General features: G+C 41.5%; 1 protein-coding gene across 7 annotated transcripts in view; it reads left to right on the forward strand.

The window, feature by feature from the left end:
• Window positions 1–24,774, forward strand: part of ZCCHC4 (zinc finger CCHC-type containing 4) — a 59,950-nt gene that overhangs the window by 13,368 nt on the left and 21,808 nt on the right. For 6 of the 7 annotated variants that reach the window (XR_001795666.3, XR_011386205.1, XM_017350564.3 and 3 more), the window contains exons 4-8: window positions 6,738–7,013; window positions 7,775–7,855; window positions 16,678–16,750; window positions 21,533–21,683; window positions 23,628–23,722. Coding sequence is in view for 5 of the 7 variants with exons in the window: in XM_017350564.3 (XP_017206053.2) it covers window positions 6,738–7,013; window positions 7,775–7,855; window positions 16,678–16,750; window positions 21,533–21,683; window positions 23,628–23,722 (676 nt within the window). In the remaining 2 variants the exon portion in view is untranslated. The remainder of the gene's footprint in view (window positions 1–6,737; window positions 7,014–7,774; window positions 7,856–16,677; window positions 16,751–21,532; window positions 21,684–23,627; window positions 23,723–24,774) is intronic. The other variant, XM_051842243.2, reaches the window with a different exon arrangement.

The raw sequence follows: 24,774 nt of genomic DNA on the forward strand, positions 1-24,774 counted from the left end.
GGAAAAAAGAAGACCTTTCTCTCTGTCTCTCTCTCTCACTGTCCACTCTGCCTGTCAAAAAAAAAAAAAAAAAAAAAGATTTATTTTTACTTTTCTTTATATACAGAAGATCAACTCTATACTAAGATTTCAACAGTTTGCACTCACACAGACACAACAAAATATAAAGTACTGTTTAAAGACAAGTTTTACTGTTAAATCTCATAGTACAACACATTAAGGACAGTGATCCTACATGGGGAGCAGGTGCACAGTGACTCCCGTTGTTGATTTAACAATTGACACTCTTGTTTATGACATCAGTGATCACCCGAAGCTCTTGTCATGAGCTGCCAAGGCTATGGAAGCCTTTTGAGTCCACAAAGTTGGACATTATTTAGACAGGGCCATAATCACAATGGAAGTTCTCTCTCCCTTCAGAGAAAGGCACCTCCTCCTTTGACGGCCCCTTCTTTCACTGGGATCTGAATGTTACCTTTGGAGGAAGCTCTATACAAGTGTATTGCTGCTCTCAGCTGTGGTGGTTGTCTGTGTGTTGAGTAGTAAGTGTTCTTTACATATCGTTGATACAATTCCTTTATCTGGTAATTACTTTCCAAATACTGCCCAAATATTATCTCCCTTTCTTGTGTTGTTCTCTCACTTTCTTTCATTCTTAAAGATTTATTTATTTTATTTGAAGGAGTTACAGAGAGAGAGAGAGAGAGAGAGAGAAAGAAAGAGATCTGCCATTCCTGGTTCATTCTCAGATGGCCACAATGGCCAGGGCTGGACTAGACCAAAGTCAGGAGCCAAGAGCTTCATCCTGGTCTCCCATGTGAGTGGCAGGGACCCACACACTTGGGCAGTCTTCTGTTGTTTCCCCAGGCCCATTAATAGGGAGTGGGATCCTACGTGGAGCTGCTATTTGAGCTGGTGCCGATATGGGATGCCGGATGGGATGCCGGCATTGCGAGTAGCAGCTAAACCCACCGCAGCACAGCGCTGGCCCTGGCTGCTCTTCTGAGTAGCTGACCTGGTGTTTGTGGACTGTGAGGGGTTCCCACTCTGCCTTGTTGGTAGACAAACTGTTCTGGGCTCTGTATGTGTATTCTGGCAGTTGTTCCTCCTGCTTCCTTCAGGTAGTTCTTTCCCTCTTCTTGGCTGGCTGTTCCTTCACACTCTTGTGCTAAATGGCACTCAGCTAAAGAGGGAAATCCTCAGCTAATCTGAGCAGAGAGCCTCCCCCCTTCTCACTGAACTTTTTGTTCCCCATGTACTCCGCATAGATTCTCCAGCGCTCTGTCCGTGAAGTGTCGCTGCCTTAGGCTCCCCAGGTTCTCCACTCCATCTCCAAGGCCTTGAGCTTTCTTTGGATTCTGCACCTCTGTGCTTCGCGCTCCCTACAGGCAGTAAGCCTGGCGGTTGTGGCTCGGCCTCATCTTTTCTACTTGCTCAGGATTCCTTGTTCTGGGCTGCCAAGATGTCCAGTATTTAAACACTGTGGATTCATATATTTTGTCTGTTTAAAAAATTCTTTGAGGGACACCAAGAGACTATTAGATTTGATTAAAGAAATCAGCAAAATTTTAGGATACAAAATCGACACAGAAAAAAATCAGTAGCAGTTTTATACACTAACAATGGCCAGACTGAGAAAGAACTTAAAATTACATTAACAGTAGCTGTAAAAATATTAAAAACATTTGGGGGCCGGCACTGTGGCGCAGTGGGTTAAAACCCTGGCCTGAGGCGCAGGCATCACATATGGGCACCGGTTCTAGTCCGGGCTGCCGCTCTTCCGATCCAGGTCTCTACTATGGCCTGGGAAAACAGTGGAAGATGGCCTGAGTGCTTGGGCCCCTGCACCCACATGGGAGACCCAGAAGAGGCTCTGCTCCTGGCTTCGGATCGGTACAGCTCCAGCCAATGCAGCCATCTGGGGAGTGAGCCAGCTGATGGAAGACCTCTCTGTCTCTACCTTTCTCTATAACTCTGTATTTCAAATAAATAAAATAAATCTTTACCAAAAAAAAAAAAAAAAAACACATTTGGATACATTGAACTAAGGGTGTGAAAGACCACCACAATGAAAATTACAAAACAATAATGAAAGAAGTAGAAGAAGACACAAGAAAATGGAAACAAGCCTATGTTCAGGGATTTGCAGAATTAATATTATCAAAATATGCATACTACCAAAAGCAATTTATAGATTAAGTGCAGTCCTCATGAAAATACCATTGACATTCTTTGTAGAAGTAGAAAAAAAATCCTAAAATTCATGTGGAGCTTTTACCAAAGAAATCTTGAACAATAAAATCAAAACTGGAGTCATCACAATACTAGATTTATAACCAAAACAGCATGATACTGACCTACAAATAGACACACATGAAACAGGATAGAAACCCCAGAATTTAATTTACCCATCTTACAACCATCTTGTCTTTGATAAATGTACTAAAAACATTCCCTAGAGAAAAGACAGTCTCTTCAATAAATGTTGGGAAAATTGGATTTCCACATGTGGAAGTTTGAAATAAGACCCCCTGCCCCACACCCTGTACAGAGATCAACTCAGGATCCAGTGTTGTGTGGTAGCGTGATGCTGTCATCCCTTATCGGAATGCCAGTTTGAGTCCCAGCTGCTCAGCTTCTGATCCAGGTCCCTGCCAGTGCACCTGTGAAGGCAGGCGGTCAAGTGCTTCTGCCCCTGCCATCCTTGTGGAAGATCTGGATGGAGTTTTGGGTTCCTGGCTTTGGCCATTTGGGGAGTGAACCAACTAATGGAAAATCTCTCTCTGTTCCTCCTTCTCTGTCTCTCTGCCTTCTGCATAAAAGTAAAAATAAATAAATAAAAACACTTCAAATGGATCAAAATGGACCTGAAAGCATGAAACTACTAGAGAAAAACATAGGGGAATCACTCCGAGATACTAGTCTAGGCAGTGCGTTTTGGATAAGTCCCTGAAAGCACAGGTAATAAAAGCAGGAATAGATGAGTGGTATTATATCAAACTAAGAAGCTTCTTCACAGCGAGGAAAACAACAGAGTGAAGAGACAGCTGACAGAATGGAGAAAATACTCATAATGCATCTGATAAAGGATAGGTCCAGAATACATGAGGAGCTCAAGAAATTCAGCACCAGTAAAACAAATAATCCAGTTAAGAAATAGGCAAAGGATCTGAAAAGATAACTTTCCAAAGAAGAAATACTGATGGCCAACAGACGTATGAAACACTGCTCAGGATCACTAGCAATCAGGGAAATGCAAACAGAACCCACAGTGAGGTATCATCTCAATCCAGTTAGAATGGCTATTACTCAGAAGTCAAAAAATTGCAAATGGTAAGACTGGGAGAAAAAAAGGAACTCTAGTACACTGTTGGTGGGAATGCCAATTGATGCAGCCATTATGGAAAACAGTGTGGAGAGTCCTCAGAAAGTGAAAACTAGATCAGCCGTGTGACTCAGCCATCCCATTTCTGGGAATATATAAAAATAAATAAATAAATAAAAAAAGGCCAGCATATGAAAGAGATACCTGTGCTCCCGCATTTTTTGCAGCCCAATTCACAATAGCAAAAACATGGAATCAACCTGGTTGTCCATCAGCTGATGACTGGATAATGACATTGTGGTATGTACACCTGATGGAATATTACTTAGCCATAAAAACTAATGAAATCCTGACATCTGCAACAAAATGGGTAGAACTGTTGATCACTATGCTAAGTGAAATAAGCCAGACTCAGAAAGTAACTTTCCATGTGTTTTCTCTCTTACGTGGAAGTTAAAATACACACAGTATTAAAAAAATGTGTGGATGCCATATTATTTGGTACATGGATATTTGTAAAGATTATATTCACTGAATTATAACCTTATTTAATAATAAATTTATTTCCTCACTTTTTTTTTTAAAGATTTATTTATTTAGGGCCCATGCTGTGTTGTAGTGGGGTAAGCCTCTGTCTGTGGTGCCGGCATTCTGTATAGGTGCCGGTTCGAGTCCCAGCTGCTCCAATTCTGATCCAGCTCCCTGCTAATGCACCTAGGAAAGCAGCGGAGGATGGCTCAAGTCCTTGGGTCCCTGCATCCACATGGGAGACCCGGAGGAAACTCCTGGCTCCTGGCTTTGGATTGGCCCAGCTCTGGCCTTTGCAGCCATCTAAGGAGTGAACCAGCAGATGTAAGACTTTTCTGTCTCTCCCTCTCTCTGTCTGTAACTCTACGTCTCAAATAAATGAATAAATATTTTTAAAAAGATTTATTTATTTGTTTGAAAGACAGAGAGAAGGTTCACTCCCCAAATGGCTACAATGGCTGGGACTAGCCAGGCTGAAGCTGGGAGCCAGGAGCTTCTTCCTGTTCTCCTGTGTGAGTGGCAGGGACCAAAATACTTGGACGATCTTCCACTGCTTTCCTAGGCACATTAGCAGGGAGCTGGATTGGAAGTGGAGCAGACAGGACATGAACTGGTGCCCATATGGGATGCCAGCACCCAGCCCCTTTCCTCACGTTATGATCCTTGGCATAAAATCTATGTTAATTGATAGTAATGTATCCACCCTCTGCTTTTAAGAAAATTGTATATATGACTATATTTATATATATACATATATAAATAAATACATATGCAGTGAATATGGTGTGGTATTAAAAGTTGTTAAATCTACGTGGCCTCATTGGACTCTTCTTTATGCTTTTCTGTATTATTTGAAGTATTTTAAAATAAATAATTGAAAGGCAAAAGGAAAAGGAAAAAATGCATTATATTTAATCAGTGTGTACTTAATGTAGTGACTAATCTCTACCATTTTACTGACTTTCTAAATCCATCTTGCCTGTTCTATCATTTTATGATTAATGAAGTAGTTTTTAAAAAGATTTATTTTGTTTATTTGAAAGAGTGCAGAGAGAGGTAGAGACAGAGAAGTCTTCTATCCACTGGCTTGTTCCTCAAATGGCTGCAATGGCCGGAGCTGGGCTGATCCGAAGCCAGGAACCAGGAGCTTCTTCTGGGTTTCCCATGTAGGTGCAGGGGCCCAAGGACCTGGACCATCTTCTACTGCTTTCCTAGGATATTAACAGGGAGCTGGATTGGAAGTGGAGCAGGCGGGACTTGAACCGGCTGTCCAAATGGGACGCTGCAGTGCAGGACCACTGCACTACAGTGCTGCCCGTTAATAAAGTACTTTAAAATAAAAAGTAAATGCTGTGAGGGCCAGGCTGGTGAACTTGGTCTCTGTGACTGTGTCACGGGCGGATGTGGAAATCTTCAGCACGTAGCACTTGGCGAGGAAAGGTGGTAGCAGGAAGTGCAGTGAGGTCTGTTCCCCAAGGCGTCTCTTGGTTCTTCCCCTTGCATTTCACGTCTTAGAGGGCCTTTCCTCTGCTGACATTTTTACTTTGAGTTACTAAGAAGTTTATTCTAACATCCTTTCTCTCCTTTTTCTTTCCAGGCGTTGATAAGTCTGCCCAAAGGACAGTTATCAGAGAAATAGAATCCATTTAAATCTCTGGCATGATAGCTTGTTTCTCGCTGTAGCTGTTCAGAGTGTCTGTTCGTCATTGCCTTGGGTGCTCTGAAATGAAACTGTGCTTTGATAGGAAGGTTTAATACTCACTTGGATTTCGTGTGACACTCAACTTTTACAGTACAGTTCTTGTTAGACCGTGTGACTCTTCTCCAACTGTAAGAGTCCTTCCGTGCATTATTTAACATGCCTGAATTGAGGTATTTCTGACCTTCGGTGGTCTTACTCAGATTTCATCACTGGTATCAGATATTCAAAATTAACAGTTTTTTTTTCTTAAGATTAATTTATTTGAAAGATTTACAGAGAGAAGTAGAGGCAGAGAGAAAGGGGTCTTCCATCCGCTGGTTCACTCCCAAATGACCATAATGGCCAGAGCTAAGCCAGCCTGAAGCCAGGAGCCAGGAGCTTCCTCCGGGTTTCCCACATGGGTGCAGGAGCCCAAGGACTTGGGCCATCCTCCGCTGCTTTCCCAGGCACATTAGCAAGGAGCTGGATCAGAAGTGGAGCAACTGGGGCTCGAATCACTGCCCATATGGGATGCCGGTGCTGAAGGCTGGGGCTTTAACCTGCTGCACTACAGTGTCTGCCCCCCACATCTGCAGTTTTTAAAACATACTGAGCATGATTACTTTTTTCTCTACAATAATCTCTAATAAAATGGAAAAAGAAAATAGTCTTTTTTAAGGCTTTGAATATTGTCTTGCCAACTGGGGTGAGCTTATAGTCAGTACTGCTAGGATCCTTAAAGGAACATCTTTTCTTTTAGGAGGTCATTTTTCTTGCTAAGTATGCCGTAGGAAAGTGAAGAATGATCTTAATTTCTCATTTTAAAGTGACTGTCAACTGAGCCAGGCAGTTTAACGCTCCAAAGTTGGAACACATGCGTTCATCAGTAAATTTAAATGTGCTAGTAGTCGCCATTACTACTAAGTTGTGTGAGTAATATATTCACATTTTAAATGATATTGATCTTCATTCAGTGCCTAAATTAGGGCATCTCAATTAAGAAATTGCTGATTCTTTTCCACTTTGTTGGCATGCAGCCAGACATGAATTCTAGCCAACATTCCACAGCTTTTTCTTTCCTTTGCTTCTTTATGCAGCATTCTTTAGGAAATCAGAACACGTTTGGGATGCTAAAAATAGTAAACGGGCATTGTCTTTAAAGTAAACTTACAATAATTATTCTGTATGTTACTGTGTCTTCAGGTACTTGAAGTTTATTGAGCTGCCCTTGACTCAGAGAAAGTTTTGTCAAAGATGTCAGCAGTTGCTGTTACCAGGTGACTGGGAGAAGCATCGTGAGCATGAGGTGCTGGGTGATATTTCTGTCTCCCAGTTAAAAAGGCCTAGTCAGCTCCTTTACCCACTGGAAAACAAGAAGACAAATGCCCAGTATCTGTTTGCTGATAGAAGCTGTCAGTTCTTGGTGGACCTACTTTCTACCCTTGGATTCAGGAGAGTACTGTGTGTTGGAACACCAAGGTATGTACACACTTGTTTTGTTTTGTTTTGTTTTGTTTAAGATTTATTTATATATTTGAAAGGTAGAGTTACAGGGAGGCAGAGACAGAGAGAGAGAGGTCTTCCATCCGCTGGTTCACTCCCCAGGTGACTGCAATGGCCGGAACTGAGCCAATCTGAAGCCGGGAGTCAGGAGCTTCTTCTGGGTCTCCCACATGAGTTCAGGGGCCCAAGGACTTGGGTCATCTTCCACTGCTTTCCCAGGCCATAGCAGAGAGCTGGATCGGAAGAGGAGCAGCTGTCACTTGAACTGGCACCCATATGGGATGCCGGCACTGCAGGTGGCGGCTTTACCCGCTACGCCACAGCGCCGGCCCCTTGCTTGTTTTTTAATTCTCTCATTGTCAATAAACTGTAAGACAATTCTATTGAGTAGGTATGTGTGGGGTGCAACATGAAGCTGGGAGCATTCTCTTAAAGAATGGCCCTTAAAGAGTTACAATTTGGTCTGTTTGAAAGAATTCGCTATAGATTTCCTTCTGATGCGTCATAGAAAATTCTTTCTGATCTTATTTCTAAATTGTTTGTAATTTTAGACTTCTGTTTATGGTAAGTTCTGCCCTTTAAAAAATACTTGCAGAGCTGAGACTTTTGTTATACCTGCTAAATTCTCTTCAGTATTTCATCGAATATCAGAACATCAGTGAGTTTTGTTGTTTGTTTACTTGATGTCTATGACATTTATAATTTCTTATTAAATTTTCTTTCACTAATTGCTTTAGGTTACATGAACTGATCAGGTTGACAGCATCAGGTGACAAGAAGTCCAACATTAAAAGCCTTTTATTGGATATTGATTTTCGGTATGTTTACAAAAGGTGGTAATTCTCCTTTATTGTCTGTGGTTTCTTTTTAGTATTTTTCTCTTGAATCTCATGGTTTATAATCTGTTAACAGTGCTGTTATTATCTTTTACAAGTAGTCGTGGATTATGAGGCACCTTTTTAGTCTTCTAAATGCAGCATGTCATCTGTATTCCAGCCAATTTCCCGTCTTGCTAGAGTGCTTTCTAGATTTTTATCTCTGAATATATCTAGTTGTCTCTGGCTTATAACTTAGAGATTCATTGCTACGAAATGAAGTTTCTTCTCATGTACTCATGTTCAAAGATAATCCTGAACTCACTCCTATTTCATTAGATTTCTGAGGCTTTGTTTCATCATCAGATCTTTGAAGTGTGCTAAGGTGTTTCTTCGGATCTGTTTTACAGACGATGTGCGTATTGTCTTTCACTGGACATAACCTGAAGTGAAAGCAGTGTTAACTGGGGAATAGACAGGTCCCAGGGCGGCGGACTAGCAAATGGATGTGCTTTCTGGGAGAGGCTCAGAGTGAGCTGCACCTGCTGAGCTGGAACAAACGTGGGTGAGAGGAGCGAGGAACAGTCTTGCATCTCCCATCTGGTGGGAATTTAGGAGACACAGAGCTTTGATTTCTAATGCGATGGTGAACTTGTCCTTCTGCTGTCTCCATAATTCTGTATCTTTGCAATACTCTTCCTAGATTTTGTAGTTGAATTCCAAGAGTTCATGGTGAGTTTAGAGGACACTGTATTCTTAGCGTCTTTCACATGTTTTTGAATGCACTGAAGGAATCAGGATTGTGTTTCTTTTTATAATGTTTAATTTTATTTATTTTTTCTTGTTTTTAATTTTCTTTTATTTGAAAGGCAGAGTTACAGAGAGATAAAGAAAGATATCTCCCATCTGAGGGTTCACTCCCCAGATGGCTGCAATGGCCGGGGCTGGGCCAGGCCAAAGCCAGGAGCTGGGAGCTTCTTCCGGGTCTCCCATGTGGATGCATGGAGCCAAGCACTTGGGCATCTTCTGCTGCTTTCCCAGGCACATTAGCAGGGAGCAGGATGGGAAGTGGAGCAGTTGGGTCTCCAACCAGCAGCCATATGGGATGCCAGCATCACAGTTGGAAATTTAACCTGCTATGCCACAATGCCAGCTCCAAGTTTTATTTATTTTTTAAAGATTTATTTATTTGTTTGAAAGTCAGAGTTACAAAGAGAGAGAAGGAGAGGCAGAGAGAGAGAGTGGTCTTCTATCCATTGGTTCTCTCCCCAGTTGGCTGCATCCAAAGCCAATCTGAAGCCAGAAGCCAGAAGCCAGGAGCTTCCTCTTGGTCTTCCCATGCGGATGCAGGGGTCCAAGGACTTGGGCCATCTGCTGCTGCTTTCCCAGGCCATAGCAGAGAGCTGGATCAGAAATGGAGCAGCCAGATCTCGAACCGGTGCCCATAGGGGATGCTGGCACTGCAGGCAGTGGCTTTACCTGCTACACTACAGTGGTACGCCACAGTGCCAGCCCTGTTTTATTTAATTTTTTCTTGTACTTGAAAGGCAGAGCAATATGGGGAGAGAGAAAGGAGAAGAGAGAGAGAGATTGAGGGAGATGGATTTTCTATTCACTGATTCATCCCTGGAATGCCCACAACAGCCAGGGTTGGCCAGGGTGAAGCCAGGAGCCTGGAACCCCATCCTATTCTCCCATGTGGGTGGCAGGGGTCCAAGCACTTGCGCCATCATCTGCTGTCTCCCAGGATGCATTAGCAGGAAGCTGGATCAGAAGCAGAGATGGGATTCTCTGATGTGGGACATGAGTATCTCAGTGATATCTTTTTTTTTTTTTTTTTTTTTTTGACAGGCAGGGTGGACAGTGAGAGAGAGAGACAGAGAGAAAGGTCTTCCTTTGCCGTTGGTTCACCCTCCAGTGGCCGCCGCGGCCGGTGCACTGCGGCCGGCGCACCGCGCTGATCCGATGGCAGGAGCCAGGTGCTTCTCCTGGTCTCCCATGGGGTGCAGGGCCCAAGTACTTGGGCCATCCTCCACTGCACTCCCTGGCCACAGCAGAGAGCTGGCCTGGAAGAGGGGCAACCGGGACAGAATCCGGCGCCCCGACCGGGACTAGAACCTGGTGTGCCGGCGCCGCAAGGCGGAGGATTAGCCTAGTGAGCTGCGGCGCCGGCCTCAGTGATATCTTAACCTGTTCTACAGCCCTCACCCCAGGCTTGTGTTTCTTTTTATTTAGCTCTGATAGAGTCTATTTGGACAGTGTTCCAATATTTGTTGGAGAATATCTCTGAAATTAAATATGCTTTTCCCCCCAGTGTAGACAGGGGTGAGAGTTGTGGCAGAGTGGGTTAAGCTGCACCGTGGGATGCCTGCATCCCATGTCAGAGCACCTGGGGTTGAGTTCAGCCTCTGCTACTGGCAGTTTCCTGGGAATGCTCACCTGAATGGCGGCAGATGATGTCTCAAGCATTTGGGCCCCTTCCATTGACGAGGGAGACCCACATGGAGTTTCTGGCTCCTGGTTTCGACCTGGCCCTGCCCTAGCTATAGTGGGTATTTAGGCAGACAACCAACTGATGTGAGATCTCTCATGCTGTATTTCTTTTTCTCTGTCTCACTGTTTCTCTGCCTTTCAAATAAATAAAAATAAACTTAAGGCTGGCGCCATGGCTCGATAGGCTAATCCTCTGCCTGCGGCGCCGGCACACCAGGTTCTAGTCTCGGTCGGGGTGCCAGATTCTGTCCCAGTTGCCCCTCTTCCAGGCCAGCTCTCTGCTGTGGCCAGGGAGTGCAGTGGAGGATGGCCCGAGTACTTGGGCCCTGCACCCGCTTGGGGGACCGGGAGAAGCACCTGGCTCCTGGCTTCAGATCAGCGCAGTGTGCCGGCTGCAGCATGCCATCTGGTAAACCAACGGCAAAGGAAGACCTTTCTCTCTGCTCTCTGTCTCTCTCTCACTGTCCACTCTGCCTGTCAAAAAAATAAAAATAAAAAACAACTTAAAGTCAGATCATTTTAAAATGTTATATTAAAACCCATAGCTTTTTTTTTCAAAGACTTATTTATTTGATAATCAGAGTTACAGAAAGAGGAGAGACGGTGAGAGAAATCTTCCATCTGCTGGTTCACACTCCCTAGATGTGTGCAATAGCCAGTGCCGGGCCAGGCTGAAGCCAGGAGCCAAGAACTTCATCTGAGTCTCCCACGTGGGTGCAGGGGCCCAGACACTTAGGGCATCCTCCACTGCTTTCCCAGGTCATTAGCAGGGAACTGGATCAGAAGTGGAGCAGCTGGGACACTAACGACCAACCACATGGGATGCTGGCGACACAGACAGTGGATTTACCCATTACGCCACAACACCAGCCCCAGAAAGAATAGCTTTTATAATTTATTTTTCTTTGGTTTTCCAAGTCTACTTGACATTGCTTAATATATGCCTCTAGGATTCTCGGGAATTACCTATACTTTCTCATTCCTTCTTAATCACTCATCCCATGTTAACCGACCAGCATACTTTACTAACATCCACTTGTCATGAGGGATCCTTGGCAGATTGAAAACCCAAGTACTGACTTCTTTAAAATTCCAGTTCTTTAATGAAGTGGATACAATTCACGTAACATTCACCATATTAAAGTGCGTATTCCAGTGGGCTTTGGTGTGTACTCACTGCTGTTGACTGTCCTACTTCTAATGTTTCCATCACACTGAAAGGAGACCCTGTATTCACTCTCCCTGGCAACTGCTTCTATCCCCATGGATTTCCATGTTCTGAATATGCTGTGTAAATAAATTTGTATAATATGGGATCTTTCTGTCTGATTTTCTCTTCAGATAATTTTCTTTTAAAGATCTTATTTACTTATTTGAGAGGTAGAGTTACAGACAGTGAGGGAGAGACAGAGAGAAAGGTCCTCCGTCCATTGGTTCACTCCCCAGATGGCAGCAATGGCTGGCGCTGGGCCGTACTCTGTAGAGTACTCTGATTAGTTTGGTGGGGGTCACGTACCCATTCCAGAGCAATTACTGTGGTCTGACCAGCCACTGAGAAGCCACATGGGGTAGAAAAAAGGTGTTTGGCTGAAGAAAATGGAATGTAAGTGCTAGAGAAACAGAAAGTCAGATGCCCTAACTGAATTACACTGAAATATACAGCTGTCAGCAACACTCAGATTCCTGCCTCTGGCACTTTTACTTATGTCAGTAAGAATGGTACAGTGTTATCTTTCTGATGGTATAGTTGTTTGAAGTTACATCAGAAGTCATGGAATGATTCTGATTTCATTAAAGACAAGTTGTCTTCAGGCTGGTTGTTCTGGACTGATGTATGCAGAAGGAAATTTGGAAAAATCATAGTGCGGCTTCTCGCAGAATTTGTTCAAGTCACAGGCATCCTTGGTTTACGTTTTTTTTATTTTAAGGAAAAATGATCTTTAATTTTGCCATTCAAAGCATTCTGGATTTTTAAAAAACCTTTTTATGCATATAACACTGGAAAAAGTAAATTCATAATATATAGTCTTTTTTCCCTCTTGTTGTATTTCAAGCATATTTCTTTTGTAAAAATTGAAATGTACTTCACATGCATAAAATAATGGTTTTAGTATATCCACAAGGTTTTACTTCCATCGTCACTGTGTAATTCCAGAACATTTTCATGACCTTTGAAACAAGCCTTCTCTCAGTGAACAATCTCTCCCCATCTCTCCTATCCCTAGCCTTTGGTAAACATCAGTCTGCTTTCTTTCTTTCTTCAAATTAGGCAAACTAATTTGGATATTTCATATAAGTCTAATCATGTAATATGTGGTCTTTGTGTCTGATTTCTCTCAGAATGTTTTCAAGGTTTATCTGTATTGTAGCATGTATTTGTATTCTTTTGTTTGTTTGGTTGGTTGAGTAATATACTTTTTTTTTTAAAGATTTATTTTACTTGAAAGTCAGAGTTACACAGAGAGAGAAGGAGAGGCAGAGAGAGAGAGAGAGAGAGAGAGAGAGAGAGCGCGCTTCCATCCACTGGTTTACTCCCCAATTGGCTGCAACGGCCGAAGCTGCGCAGACCCGAAGCCAGAAGCCAGGAGCTTCCTCTGGGTCTCCCACGTGGGTGCAGGGGCCCAAGCACTTGAGTCATCTTCTACTGCTTTTCCAGGCCATAGCAGAGAGCTGGATAGGAAGTGGAGCAGCCGGCACTTGAACTGGCGCCCGTAAGGGATGCTGCAACTGCAGGTGGCAGCTTTACCTGCTACACCACAGCGCCGGCCCCTGCATTTTGTTTATTCATCCATCAGTTGATGAACATTTGGGTTGCTTCTACTTTGTGACTGTTATGACTAACGCTGCTTTAACTATTTGTGTTTAAGTTTTATGTGAACATATGTTATCAGATCTCTTGGGTAACAAAATACTAAAAATTTAAATAACAGAAATTTATTCCCTCATAGTTATGGAGGCTGGAAATCCAAGATTAAAGTTTCAGTGGATTTGATTTCTCTCTCCTTGACAGTTGCTCAAGAAGTTAATTCCCACGTGCCCTTTGGCTGCCTTCTCTCTGTCTCCTCGTGTGGCGTTTTCTCTCTTGTAGGGGTCCCACTTCATTCTTTTGCATAAGTATATTCAGTTGCCCATCACCATTTATAGACAAAATTATTATTTTCCCATTGAACTATTGTGGTATCTTATTAGAAATGAAATGACTTTAGAAGTATGCATTTATTTCTGGATTCTCAGTTCTATTCCATCGATCCATGTCTATCCTGATGTCAGTTCAACACAGTCTTGATTACTGTTGCTTTATTGTAAATTTTGAAGTTGAGAAGTGTGAGTGTTTCAGCTTTGTCTTTTTCAATATTGTTTTGCCTATTCTGGGTTTCTTGAATTTTGTAAATTTTAGGATCAGTTTTTCTATTGTATAAAAAAGCCAGCTGGATTCTTTACAGTGATTACATTGAATTTGGAGATGAATTTGGGTAATGTTGCCATCTTTATTAATTTTTCTGGTCTGTGAACATGGGCTGTCTTTCCATTTATTTAGGTTTTTCTTAATTTCTTAAAATAGTATTTTATAGTTTTAATGTACCAGTCCTATACTTCTTTTGTTAAATTTATTTCTAGATGTTTTGTTCTTACTAGTGCTATTATAAGTGAAATTCCTTAATTTCAGTATGTAGTGTTTATTGCCATTGTCCTGATTTACTTTTTAAGAAAATTGTGCTGGAATACAGAGGACATTTAGCATTTTAACCATTTAAAATTGTCCAGTTTAGTAGTGTTAAGTATGTTTACATTGTTTCTAACTAATCACTAGAACTTTTTACATCTTGTCTGATTTACTTCTAAATTTAAAGGTTAATATAGCCCCTTCACTATTTCACCTTTAATGCCATGCCTTATGTCTTTACCCTTCTTAGATATAGTCCGCTGATAAAGGTAGAGAATGTGGATAAAGTTATTTTGTAATTCATGGAATATAGTGATACTTATTTTCTTTATATATATACACACACATATGAACTTCTCTGTTTATTACATAAATTTAAAATTTGTAATAAATTTTATAAATTCATAATTTATGTAATATATTGATATTTCTTTTCCTTTTACATATATTTGAACTTCTCTGCATTCATTGCAAACAAAAGTTGGTGGTGTTCTTTTTGAGAGATTGTGCCTCAGTTTTTTCATCAGCTGTTGCTGAGTTCTGTGGAGGGTCAACGTTAGATATTAAGAGAGAGCTGGTTTATTGAAATGCATTAGTTAACAGAATGAGAGCTCAGGCTGTAGCCTGTATTTACAGTCTGATGGGGTACTGGTTGGTTCAGATTTTCTTGCAAACACCACAGTTATATCAGGAGCAGATTCCTGTGTGGTGGAGAATGGCAGTGAATCGTTATTCTGGAGCTTGACTGTGGTATCTCACTGCCCTAGAAAAGTCTTCTGGAGGCTACAGAACTGCATCAACTCAGTGTTTCATGTCGACGTGCTGTAAATTTCCTTCTCAGGGGGGTTAAGATATGAAGTTAACATTTGCTAAGAGGGATTTCTGTGTGCTCCGAAATTAGCATAAAGATGTGAAACTATCTGGCAAACTATTATCCTAATAAAGTTATATCAAAAAGTGAATTTCTTAGGTTTATTTTATGAACTAATTTTATTCAGCTCTTGATTACATTTCTTGTGTGCAGGGCATGTTTCAAACTCAGTAACTGGCTCTCATTTAAAGAGAATGAATGACCAAATTAAATGGATGTCCTTTTGAGCAGTTTTCAAGTGCATGCATTTCTGATTGGTTTTGTTTGCTTTATTCAATGGAGAGAATAATTCTTTGTGGACAATTTCATTTTAAGAGGGCAGTGTTGAGTGACTTTTCATAATTTAAAAATATGAATAATTTTGCTCCCTTGTTTGTAGTTGATGAAAATTCAGAACTGAAATCTTGGCTTTGTTTGCTCTCTGGCTCTGCACACAGGCTGCCTAGAATATTTTGTTGGACAGGTGTGATGTGCTGAAATTTATGTAAATCACAATTTCTCTTTTAATTTTTAAAACTGATTGTTGTGTTAAAAAAGAATTTTATTTTACTTTATTTGCATTCATCAAGCAATAGAGGAGAGAGGAGAACCCTCAAGTGATAGTTCACCCATGGATGCAATAGCATTGATGTGCTTTTGTTAAAAATCAGGTCATTGAAATTTAGTTAACCAAGAAGACATATTTACTTATTCATAATAATTGACATTGCCCCCACAGTTTCTGGGAAGTTCATTAGATTACAATATATAGTTTACACATTTTTAGTTATCCAAACTTTTTATTTATTCCTTCAGTGCAAATTTATGTTTTATAAGATCAGCAGATGTGTTAAACAGTTCTTAAGTGATATTAACAGATACTATACTGAGAATGGTGAGCACTGTCGTATATGTAAAGACGTGTTCCTGGTTTTGTTTTTCCCACTCTTCCACCAGGTTATGAATTTCCAAGAATGGTGGTATGATTAATATGTGGAGTTTTCATAGTGAAGTAATCCAAGTTCAAATCCTACTGAAATACATGAAAAACCCAGAAACCTGCAAAAAAGTCATTAAGACCCATATACATAAATGAGGAAAATATGCAGATGGAAAGCACAAAAATAGTTAAGAAATACAGAAAACTCAGTCTTGTAGCAATCAAATAAATGCAGATTTAAACGATAATGTGCTATATGAGTTTTGCCTAAGAAATTAGCAAAAATTTATAAAAATGCTAATATCCAAAGTTTGTACTTTGTTTCACTGTTGGTATTTTAAAGAAGTTTTGTAAACAAATATTCCTCTTTCTGGCACAAATTTAATACATATGAAATACCAATTTTTTTCTTTTTATACTAGGAGGCATATTTTATTTAATTTGCATCAAACAAGAAAAGCTTTGTATTAAATACTTCTTTTTATGTTTACTACAGAAGAAAATAATTAACAGCTGTTAGGCAAGAATGTTGATTTAGTGTTTTCCTTAAAATTATTAACCATGAAAGATATATTTTAATTGCTAACCCATTGCAAGCTTACATTGCATAATGTAAGTAATACATGTATTTTATATGTGAATATAGTTTTACCTCTGGTTTATCAAGATTGGAGAAATAATTTAAGTTCATTATTTATTCACTATTACAGATTCCCTGAAAATTTTGGGAAATATTCTTTATTTCAGAAAACTAAAGAGTGATTAAGTTTATTTGGTTAAAGATGTGATTCCATAGCTTTAAATTTCAGCTCAGAGTGTAGTTATTTACTGTATATCTGTGACTGAACAAGTGACTGCAGAAATGAATTATTTTACAGGTATTCACAGTTCTATTTGGAAGACAGCTTTTGTCATTATAACATGTTTAATCATCATTTCTTTGATGGAAAGGTAAGAATTATGACCATTATCTCTTTCTTCAGTTGTTTTAGCAAACAAGTACCTCCTTTGTGTTTTTCTACCATTTATTAGTGTTTGTTTTTGTTCATTCACTGAATGTTTACTGAGCAGGTGGAAGTGACTGTTTTATTCCCATTCCATGAATTTTTGCAGCCTTTGGAACAGGCCACATTCTCACCAGGCCCGTGGGACTATTGTGGTCTGACGCTTGCTGCCTGTTTCCAGCCTGTCCTCTCCCTCTTCTCCTCTTTGCTGTTTGTGCTCAGGGCACGTAGCTCTCCTGTCCAACCTGCCGGATGCCTTTCCATCGTGGGGCCTTTGCCCATGCTTCTTCTCTCTGGCTGTTTCTTTCTATTTGCCATCCATACCAACTTCTACTCATCTTTCAGAGCTCTGTTCCAAGTCCGTTCCTCCAACTCTCTCTCATCTTCCAACAAGGTCATGTCTCCTCTTGGAGGTTTCCCATATTATATTAAGTGCATGTGTGTGAGCAGGGTGGGGGGGGTCTATGGCAAATCTTTGTGAACCCAAAACCGCTCCAAAAATTAAGACTTTTATTAAAGTACCTTTAAAAACAGCAGAATTAAACGATTGTTAAAATTATTATTATTTTTTTTTTTGACAGGCAGAGTTAGACAGTGAGAGAGAGAGACAGAGAGAAAGGTCTTCCTTTTCTGTTGGTTCACTCCCCAAATGGCCGCTACAGCTGGTGCTCTGCGCCAATCTGAAGCCAGGAGCGAGGTGCTTCTTCCTGGTCTCCCATGAGGGTGCAGGGCCCAAGCACTTGGGCCATCCTCCACTGCACTCCCGGGCCACAGTAGAGAGCTGGACTGGAAGAGGAGTAACCGGGACTAGAACTGACGCCCCAACCGGGACTAGAACCCGGTGTGCTGGCGCTGCAGGTGGAGGATCAGCCTAGTGAGCTGCGGCACTGGCCATTAAAATTATTTAAATAATTAATTTATTTTAAATTTAATTTAAATTTAATTTAAATAATTAATAATGTTACTGAGAATTAAAAATGTAGCAGATCTGATATTTGTATTCCTACTCCTAAGTTGAATTCTTTATCAGTCCTTTTACAAAATGCAATATATAACCAAGCCAAGTAATCACATTTGATAGGAGGTTGGTCAAAAAAATTTTTTTTTTATTTTTTATTTTTATTTATTTATTTTTTTGACAGGCAAAGTGGACAGTGAGAGAGCGAGACAGAGAGAAAGGTCTTCCTTTACCGTTGGTTTACCCTCCAATGGCTGCTGGACAGAATCCGGGACTAGAACCTGGGGTGCCGGCGCCGCAGGTGGAGGATTAGCCTATTGAGCCACGGTGCTGACCAAAAAAAATTTTTTAAAGATTTATTTATTTATTTATTTGAAAGTCAGTTACAGAGTGGCAGAGGCAGAGAGAGAAATATAGGGGGGGGGGGGGAGGTCTTCCATGCACTGGTTCACTCCCCAAATGGCTGCAGTGGCGGAGCTGGGCTGATCTGAAGCCAGGAGCCAGGAGCTTCTTCTGGGTCTCCCACATGGGTTCAGGGGCCCAAGGACTTGGGCCATCTTCTACTGCTTTCCCAGGCCATAGCAGAGAGCTGGATTGGAAGTGGAGCAGCCAGGACTCAAACCAGCCCATATGCGATGCCTGCACCACAGGCAGCAGCTTTACCTACTGTGCCACAGCGCCAGCCCCCAAAAATGTTTTGAAATTATCAACAACACAACGTGAAGCATACCCATAGATATGTGCATATATACAGTTTTAAAAATTGTGAACCGTGCTTCACTATATATTTATTTGCTAATGATAGAATAAAGCCAAGCAAGACTAAGTAAGCATTCAGGAAGTGAAAACAAATGCTAAATTGTTGGTTGGGATTGAAAAATGAGCCTCCTGATTTAGTATAATCATAGCATTCCTGCCATTTAAATCAGTCTAGTGTTGGGATATGTATGACGTAGTGTGATAGCTATTAAAACCAAGCATTGAAATAAACAGCAGGTAGAATTCCAGCGTCTCCCTGTTTCCTGTGGGTCTTTATGTGGTTAAGATCCCTCGACTTGAGAACAGATGAGATGAATTCAAGGAGAGCAGGGAGGTGAAACTTGGCAGTGCATCTTGAGGGACTTCTCAGCTAGGCTGGAGGCAGCGAGAAAAAGAGAAGTGGGTTGTGCAGGCATTGCACAGATAGAAACAAGGAAATGTGTCAAGTGCCCTTGGGGAAGAAGCCACTGCTGACTTGGTGGTGTGGCCTGGGTTTGAATTTTAGTCTTTAAAACAGAGGGCAGGGAAGTTTGGAAAGATTGAGTTTGTGAAGCTGGTGGGATATGAAGTGGGAGTGTCCAGGCTTTGAGCTCAGGGGAGGGTCAGGAAGTAGTAGGGTCTGTATCACTACTTTACTGGCAGTAGTAGGTGAGGGAGTTGGAGCTGCTTTTTTGTTTGTTTGTTTTTAGATTTTTATTTATTTATTTGAAAGGCAGAGCTACAGAGAAGCAGAGGCAGAGAGAACTCCATCTGGGTCTCTCACATGGGTGGCAGGTGCACAAGTACTTGGGTCACCATAGACTGCTTTCCCAGGTGCACTAGCAGGGAGCTGAATCAGAAGTGGAGCATCCGGGACCCAAACCATTGTAGGTGGCAGCTTAACCCGCTGTGCCACAATGCCGGCTTTGTAACTTATTATTGAAAGTTTATGGAATTAACTTTCTGAGGGTAGAATAAATGGCTCCACCGTATCTTTTCCAGGGGAAATCAGCCTTTCAGCTTAGGCTTTCCTGACTGTATTTTAGCAGCAGCTTCTAGCACTGCAGCTGTGGAGATAATCTACAGTAGACTATTGTTCTAATGATTGCACTGTCTGCCCTACTCCCTGACTCAAGTTTTTAGGAGGGATTTACTGTGTACTGCTCAGTCACCAAGTATTTCAGTGTCTACTGGGTGCCTCTGAGTCTGTCAAGGGCACTCTGGAGGATGTGAGACTGTCTCAGTCCCTATGCACTGTACAGATCCCTGGGTTAGAAAGCAGGTGTTCCTTGAGTGGGATTTTCTCATAGAAAATCATGCAGTCTTCAGGGTAGTAAATGAATGTCATATGCCTGATGGTAAAGCGGGGTTTATGTATGTACAGAGGATGGCCAGTTAAAATGCCAAGCTGTTTTATCGTGAAAACGGAGGTGAAGGAACAAGTCGAGTTACTGTCAACAAGTACATGCAAGCACCTGTTTCCCACGGGCAGTCAGCATTAGCACCCTTGGCAACTTGTGGCGGTCCGTTATACCATGTTTCTTACCTGGAAATAATACATATTTAAGGCTTCTCAGCCTTTTGGCTAAGGTCAAGTATAATGCTCTTACAAACAAATGTTTTTTAGGTTGCTTATTTGAAAGGCAGAAAGTGCTACAGACAGACCTCCCCCACCCACTGGTTTAGTCCCCAAATGCCTGCCATGGCCAGGCTGTGGCTCCACTGAAGCTGGGACCTGGGAACTCAGTTCGGGTCTCCTACGTGGACGGCAGGGACTCAACTGCTTGAGCCATAGCTGCAGGCTCCCAGGGTCCACGTTAGCAGGAAGCTGGAATCAGGACCTGGAGCAGGAAGTCAGACTCAGCACCCTGCTGTGAGAAGTGGGCATCTTAGCTTCTTGGCCTTTCTCATGCCCTGCTTTAATACATTTTACACTAGGCTCGGGACTCAGGCATCCTTAGCTTGTCATTTTTCTTTTTTTATACTTTTATTTCTAAGGAGTTTGAAAGTTTTCAATATTGTCATCTGTGCTTTAAGTCCTTGCTAATGTAAGCAGGTTAAGAAAGTGCCAGGAACACTTGAAAAATGATTAACCTTCTTGACACACCATCCTCTGCAGTAGGAGTCCAGTGGGAAGTTAATAAAGACGCTCCGAGGGAAAGAATTGGGATGTTGTCATTTTTTTCTCTCTTCAGTTGGGTCTTCTAAATTGATTTAGTAGTAGAATAATGTATATTTTATTATAAAGTACATACAGGCTTATTAAAGTTTAAAATTCTATTAAACTTTAAAAATCTTGTGCCATTTTGTACACTGTGTTGATTCCCTTTTATAGATGAGTACTTGAAAACTCTTCCCAAGTCAGTAGACTGACTCACTCAAAGTAAAAGATGATAAAAATCCTTGTTAATGTTAGCTTTGTAATTACTAAAACACTGAAACCAGCCTGTTGGGAAAATGTTGTTAATAGCAATGGACTGGATAAGTTTTGTCATCTGTGAACTTTCCCGTATTTACTTGCTGTGCATGTTCAAATATGCCTGTCACTTACTTGACACTCAAAAGCACGTCCATGTTTAACTGGCAATTTGTGGCTGTTACTCAGCTGAATTCACAGTGGTGGGTGAAACAGATGGAAGAAAATATGTCTTACTCCTCTCGGTGTCCTCAGGTTTCTGTTTGTTCTGTTTGTTGAATTTAATGTTTTAGATAGTTTTTCATGGATAATGAGTTTCTCCCTTTTAGGTTACTAAATTTAGTTTTTAATTTAACCGGTTGACATGTGTGGCCCTCTGATAGTGATGGTGTTTGCATTTGCAATTTTAAAAGCCCGCTTATCAAGGAACCCAAAGATAAAATCTTACGGAGGCTAAAAGAGGCTTTAGCTGTTGCAGAGGGACCCTGTGGTGGCAGGAGGACTTGGGAAAGTCGCCAGGGCCAAGAGTGAAACTGGGTCTGAGGAATCTAAGGTATTCTCCAGAGTGGGTGCCTTCCTCCAGGCCTGATGTAGAAACAGATTTTGGTTTGTTCTAGGCTGCCCTTGAAGTATGCAGAGCGTTTTTACAGGAAGATAAAGGAGAGGGAGTCATCATGGTGACAGATCCTCCTTTTGGTGGCTTGGTTGAACCTCTGGCTGTTACATTCAAGAAGTTAATTGCTATGTGGAAAGAAGGTCAAAGCCAAGGTGTGTAATTTATTACTTACTGCAAACTAAACATGTATCTGTGTATCTACTTCCTGTCAAATATTGGCTGAGTTCAGTGAATCACAGCACTGATAGAATGTACATGTCCTGGTTTCTTCTGTTTCAAAAACAGACTCGTTGATGATGTGGCAAACTTCATTACCATGATACACTTTGTATTATCCTAATCATGCATTGTAAAAATGGGATGAAGGTAAAATATTTGTTTTTTGGAGGGGATAGTGAGACATTATGAAGAATACCAGTGAACTGCTTGCGTTCATTCAGTAAATATTTACTGAGTGGCTGATAGGTGCCAGGCACTGTTAGATACTGCGGATAGATTAGTAAACAAGGCAGGTACGTGCCAGGCACTGTTAGATACTGCAGATATATTAATGAACAAGGCAGGCATCTCTGTCCCAGGGACCGTACTTCCCGTGTTCCTGCAGTTTTTCCCAGGACTCTTAAGAGGCCACCCAACCCAGAGCTCCAGACTTTGCCAGGCGCTGCGTGTGGAGGTTGGAAGTCCCAGAGGCTAACAGTGACTGCTAGTGTCACACAGACTCCCCGGCCCTCGAGGAGGGTTAATAGCTGGCAGTTATTATTCAGTTTAAAGTGGCTTAGGACTTCAGAGTGTTTTATTTAATGATCTAATTAGTTGTTACACTCATTTTTTTTTTTTTAGATAGTTTCCAGCTTCCGAGTTGATATATTGTATCAGGCACGTGTGATCCAGCTTCTGCTTAATTGTGCTACATAAATAGTGCACCTTGGGAACAGAATGCAAACAAAATCTACAAGGGGACTCATATTGTTAAGTGTCTCACTTATTGGCTGTTCTTACGTCCACTAATCAGTGGATAAAGTCGGAGTTATCGGGGAAGCAATAAAGAGTTTTATGGACTTGAATTCCCATTCTGCCACTTCTGAGCTCCGTGAACCTGATGAGTTGCGATTCAGATTCACCATCTATAACGTGGGATTATTAGTATCTGACTCTAGGGGTTATTGTAAGGAGACAGAGTACAGAAGGAATTTAGCATAGTACTTAACTTGGCCTCTATTGCTCTCTAAATAATAGTTATGTCCCTGCATCTTGTGAACTAATTTTGATAAGATTGACTAAGAATCTTCAGTGATTCAGCAAGGATTGATTCATGTGAAATCCTACACGGTGAATCTAGGCAGAGCCGGGATGTGGACCCCAGGCCTCTGCTATACAGTCCAGCCTTCGTCCGTGACACCCTGACCGCTTTTGCTTCACAGTAATACTCTTCCTGTTTTCTACTTTTTTGTTAATATCTTTGACTTTATATGGGCTATGGTAATAAACATATAAGGATTACTTTTTAAAAAAAAAGATTTATTTATTTATGTTATGAAAGACAGGGTTACAGAGGCGGAGAGAGAGATCGAGGGAAAGAGAGAGGTCTTCCATTCGCTAGTTCTCTCCTCAGATGGCCGCAACAGCCTGAGCTGGACTGATCCGAAGCCAGGAGCTTCTTCTGGGTCTCCAACACGGGTGCAAGGGCCCAAGGACGTGGGCCATCCTCTGCTGCTTTCCCTGGCCATAGCAGAGAGCTGGATTGGAAGAAGAGCAGCCAGGACTCGAACCAGTGCCTGTATGGGGTGCCGGCATTGCAGGCGGTGGCTTTATCTGTTACGCCAGGGTGCCGGCCCCAGGATAACTTTTACGTACTGTCTATAGCTACGTGTAGACGTAGGCTACTCTTTCTGTTCACCTTTCGTAAAGGTCAGCTTGTCAGCGGCACTCTGGTAGACATTATTTTTGTATGAGATGTCGGTGTATTGAACAATTGCAGTTTCTGATACCAGAAATTTTCCTGTTATAGCTGTCTGCTTTCCAATTATAATTTTTGTTTTTTCTTTAATGTCAAGTTGATGTTCTAATTTTATTTCCCCATTTTTGTGTTCCACTAGATGACAAAGAACTACCCATTTTCTGGATTTTCCCCTATTTTTTTGAATCCCGAATTTGTCAGTTTTTCCCAAGCTTTGCCATGCTGGATTATCAGGTATAGTAAATAATTCTGTTTTCTGACCTACTTGAGGAATGGATATTCTGCTTAAATAAATATTCTGATAAGACTTCCCACTGATTTTAGTTAATGATATACAGTGTTTCAGTAATAAACACTGAAATTATCCCGTACTCAGCTTAGTTCAGTAGTTCCTAATTAGTCATCCCTCGGGTGCTTATTAAAAATGTGGATTCCTGAGTCCCAGACGAAACCTACGCAAAATCAGAGACAAAACTGGAAGTAACACATTTTCACCAGGCTTCCTAGTGATTGTGATGGGCAGCCTAGGTTTCGGACCGACTGACTGAATCTTTCATCATTGTGAACACTGGTTTGTGTATTCAGAGGTTGTATAAAAGTCAGCCCCTGTTCAGGTTGTCACTCAGAGGATGCCAGGAGTAGACCTCCTCCCTCATTGCACTGCCTGTCGTGTTTCCTGTGTGCCCAGTAAGAGCAGAGGCCTGTGTCCCCAGTAGCTCTGCTCTGTCCATCAAGGTTGTTCCTGGACTTCATGTGTGCTTTCTTGTGTTTGTTTCCTTGGGGTCTGCAGTTAAGCGTGTTGTGGCCATCACTGGGTGGTCTCTGCTTCCTCTTTCTGCAGTGACAGTTCTCTGAACATTGGCTTCAGACTTTTCAGTCCTAGAACTGTCAGTGTCTGCGCTAGTTGTTGCAAGCCAGCTCTTGGTTCTAATCTTAAAGTTATATATAGTTATGAGAATTTTTTGAAATTCTCAGAGACAGTGTTACCAAAAATGAAGGGTAATTCCCTACCTGTAATTCTGTCCCAAACAGCAAGTTTTTATACATTTGAAGTATTTACTTTCAATATTTTAATGGTATGTTTTATGTATTCATAATTATAAGAGACAATTTTTAATTCTGCTCTCTTCACAAGGTCTTACATTAAGTAAATATTTTTAAAGGTAATCTCCTGATCTTTATGCTTTTAATAAACTTTACATTGTTTCATTGACAGGCTGTGTTATCATTCCCTTTTTGGACTATAGGTTGCTTCTCCCTTGAAGGTACTATAAGTAACACTGCTA

This window comes from Oryctolagus cuniculus, chromosome 2 (genome assembly GCF_964237555.1).
Source record: "Oryctolagus cuniculus chromosome 2, mOryCun1.1, whole genome shotgun sequence".
Taxonomy (NCBI): Eukaryota; Metazoa; Chordata; class Mammalia; order Lagomorpha; family Leporidae; genus Oryctolagus; species Oryctolagus cuniculus.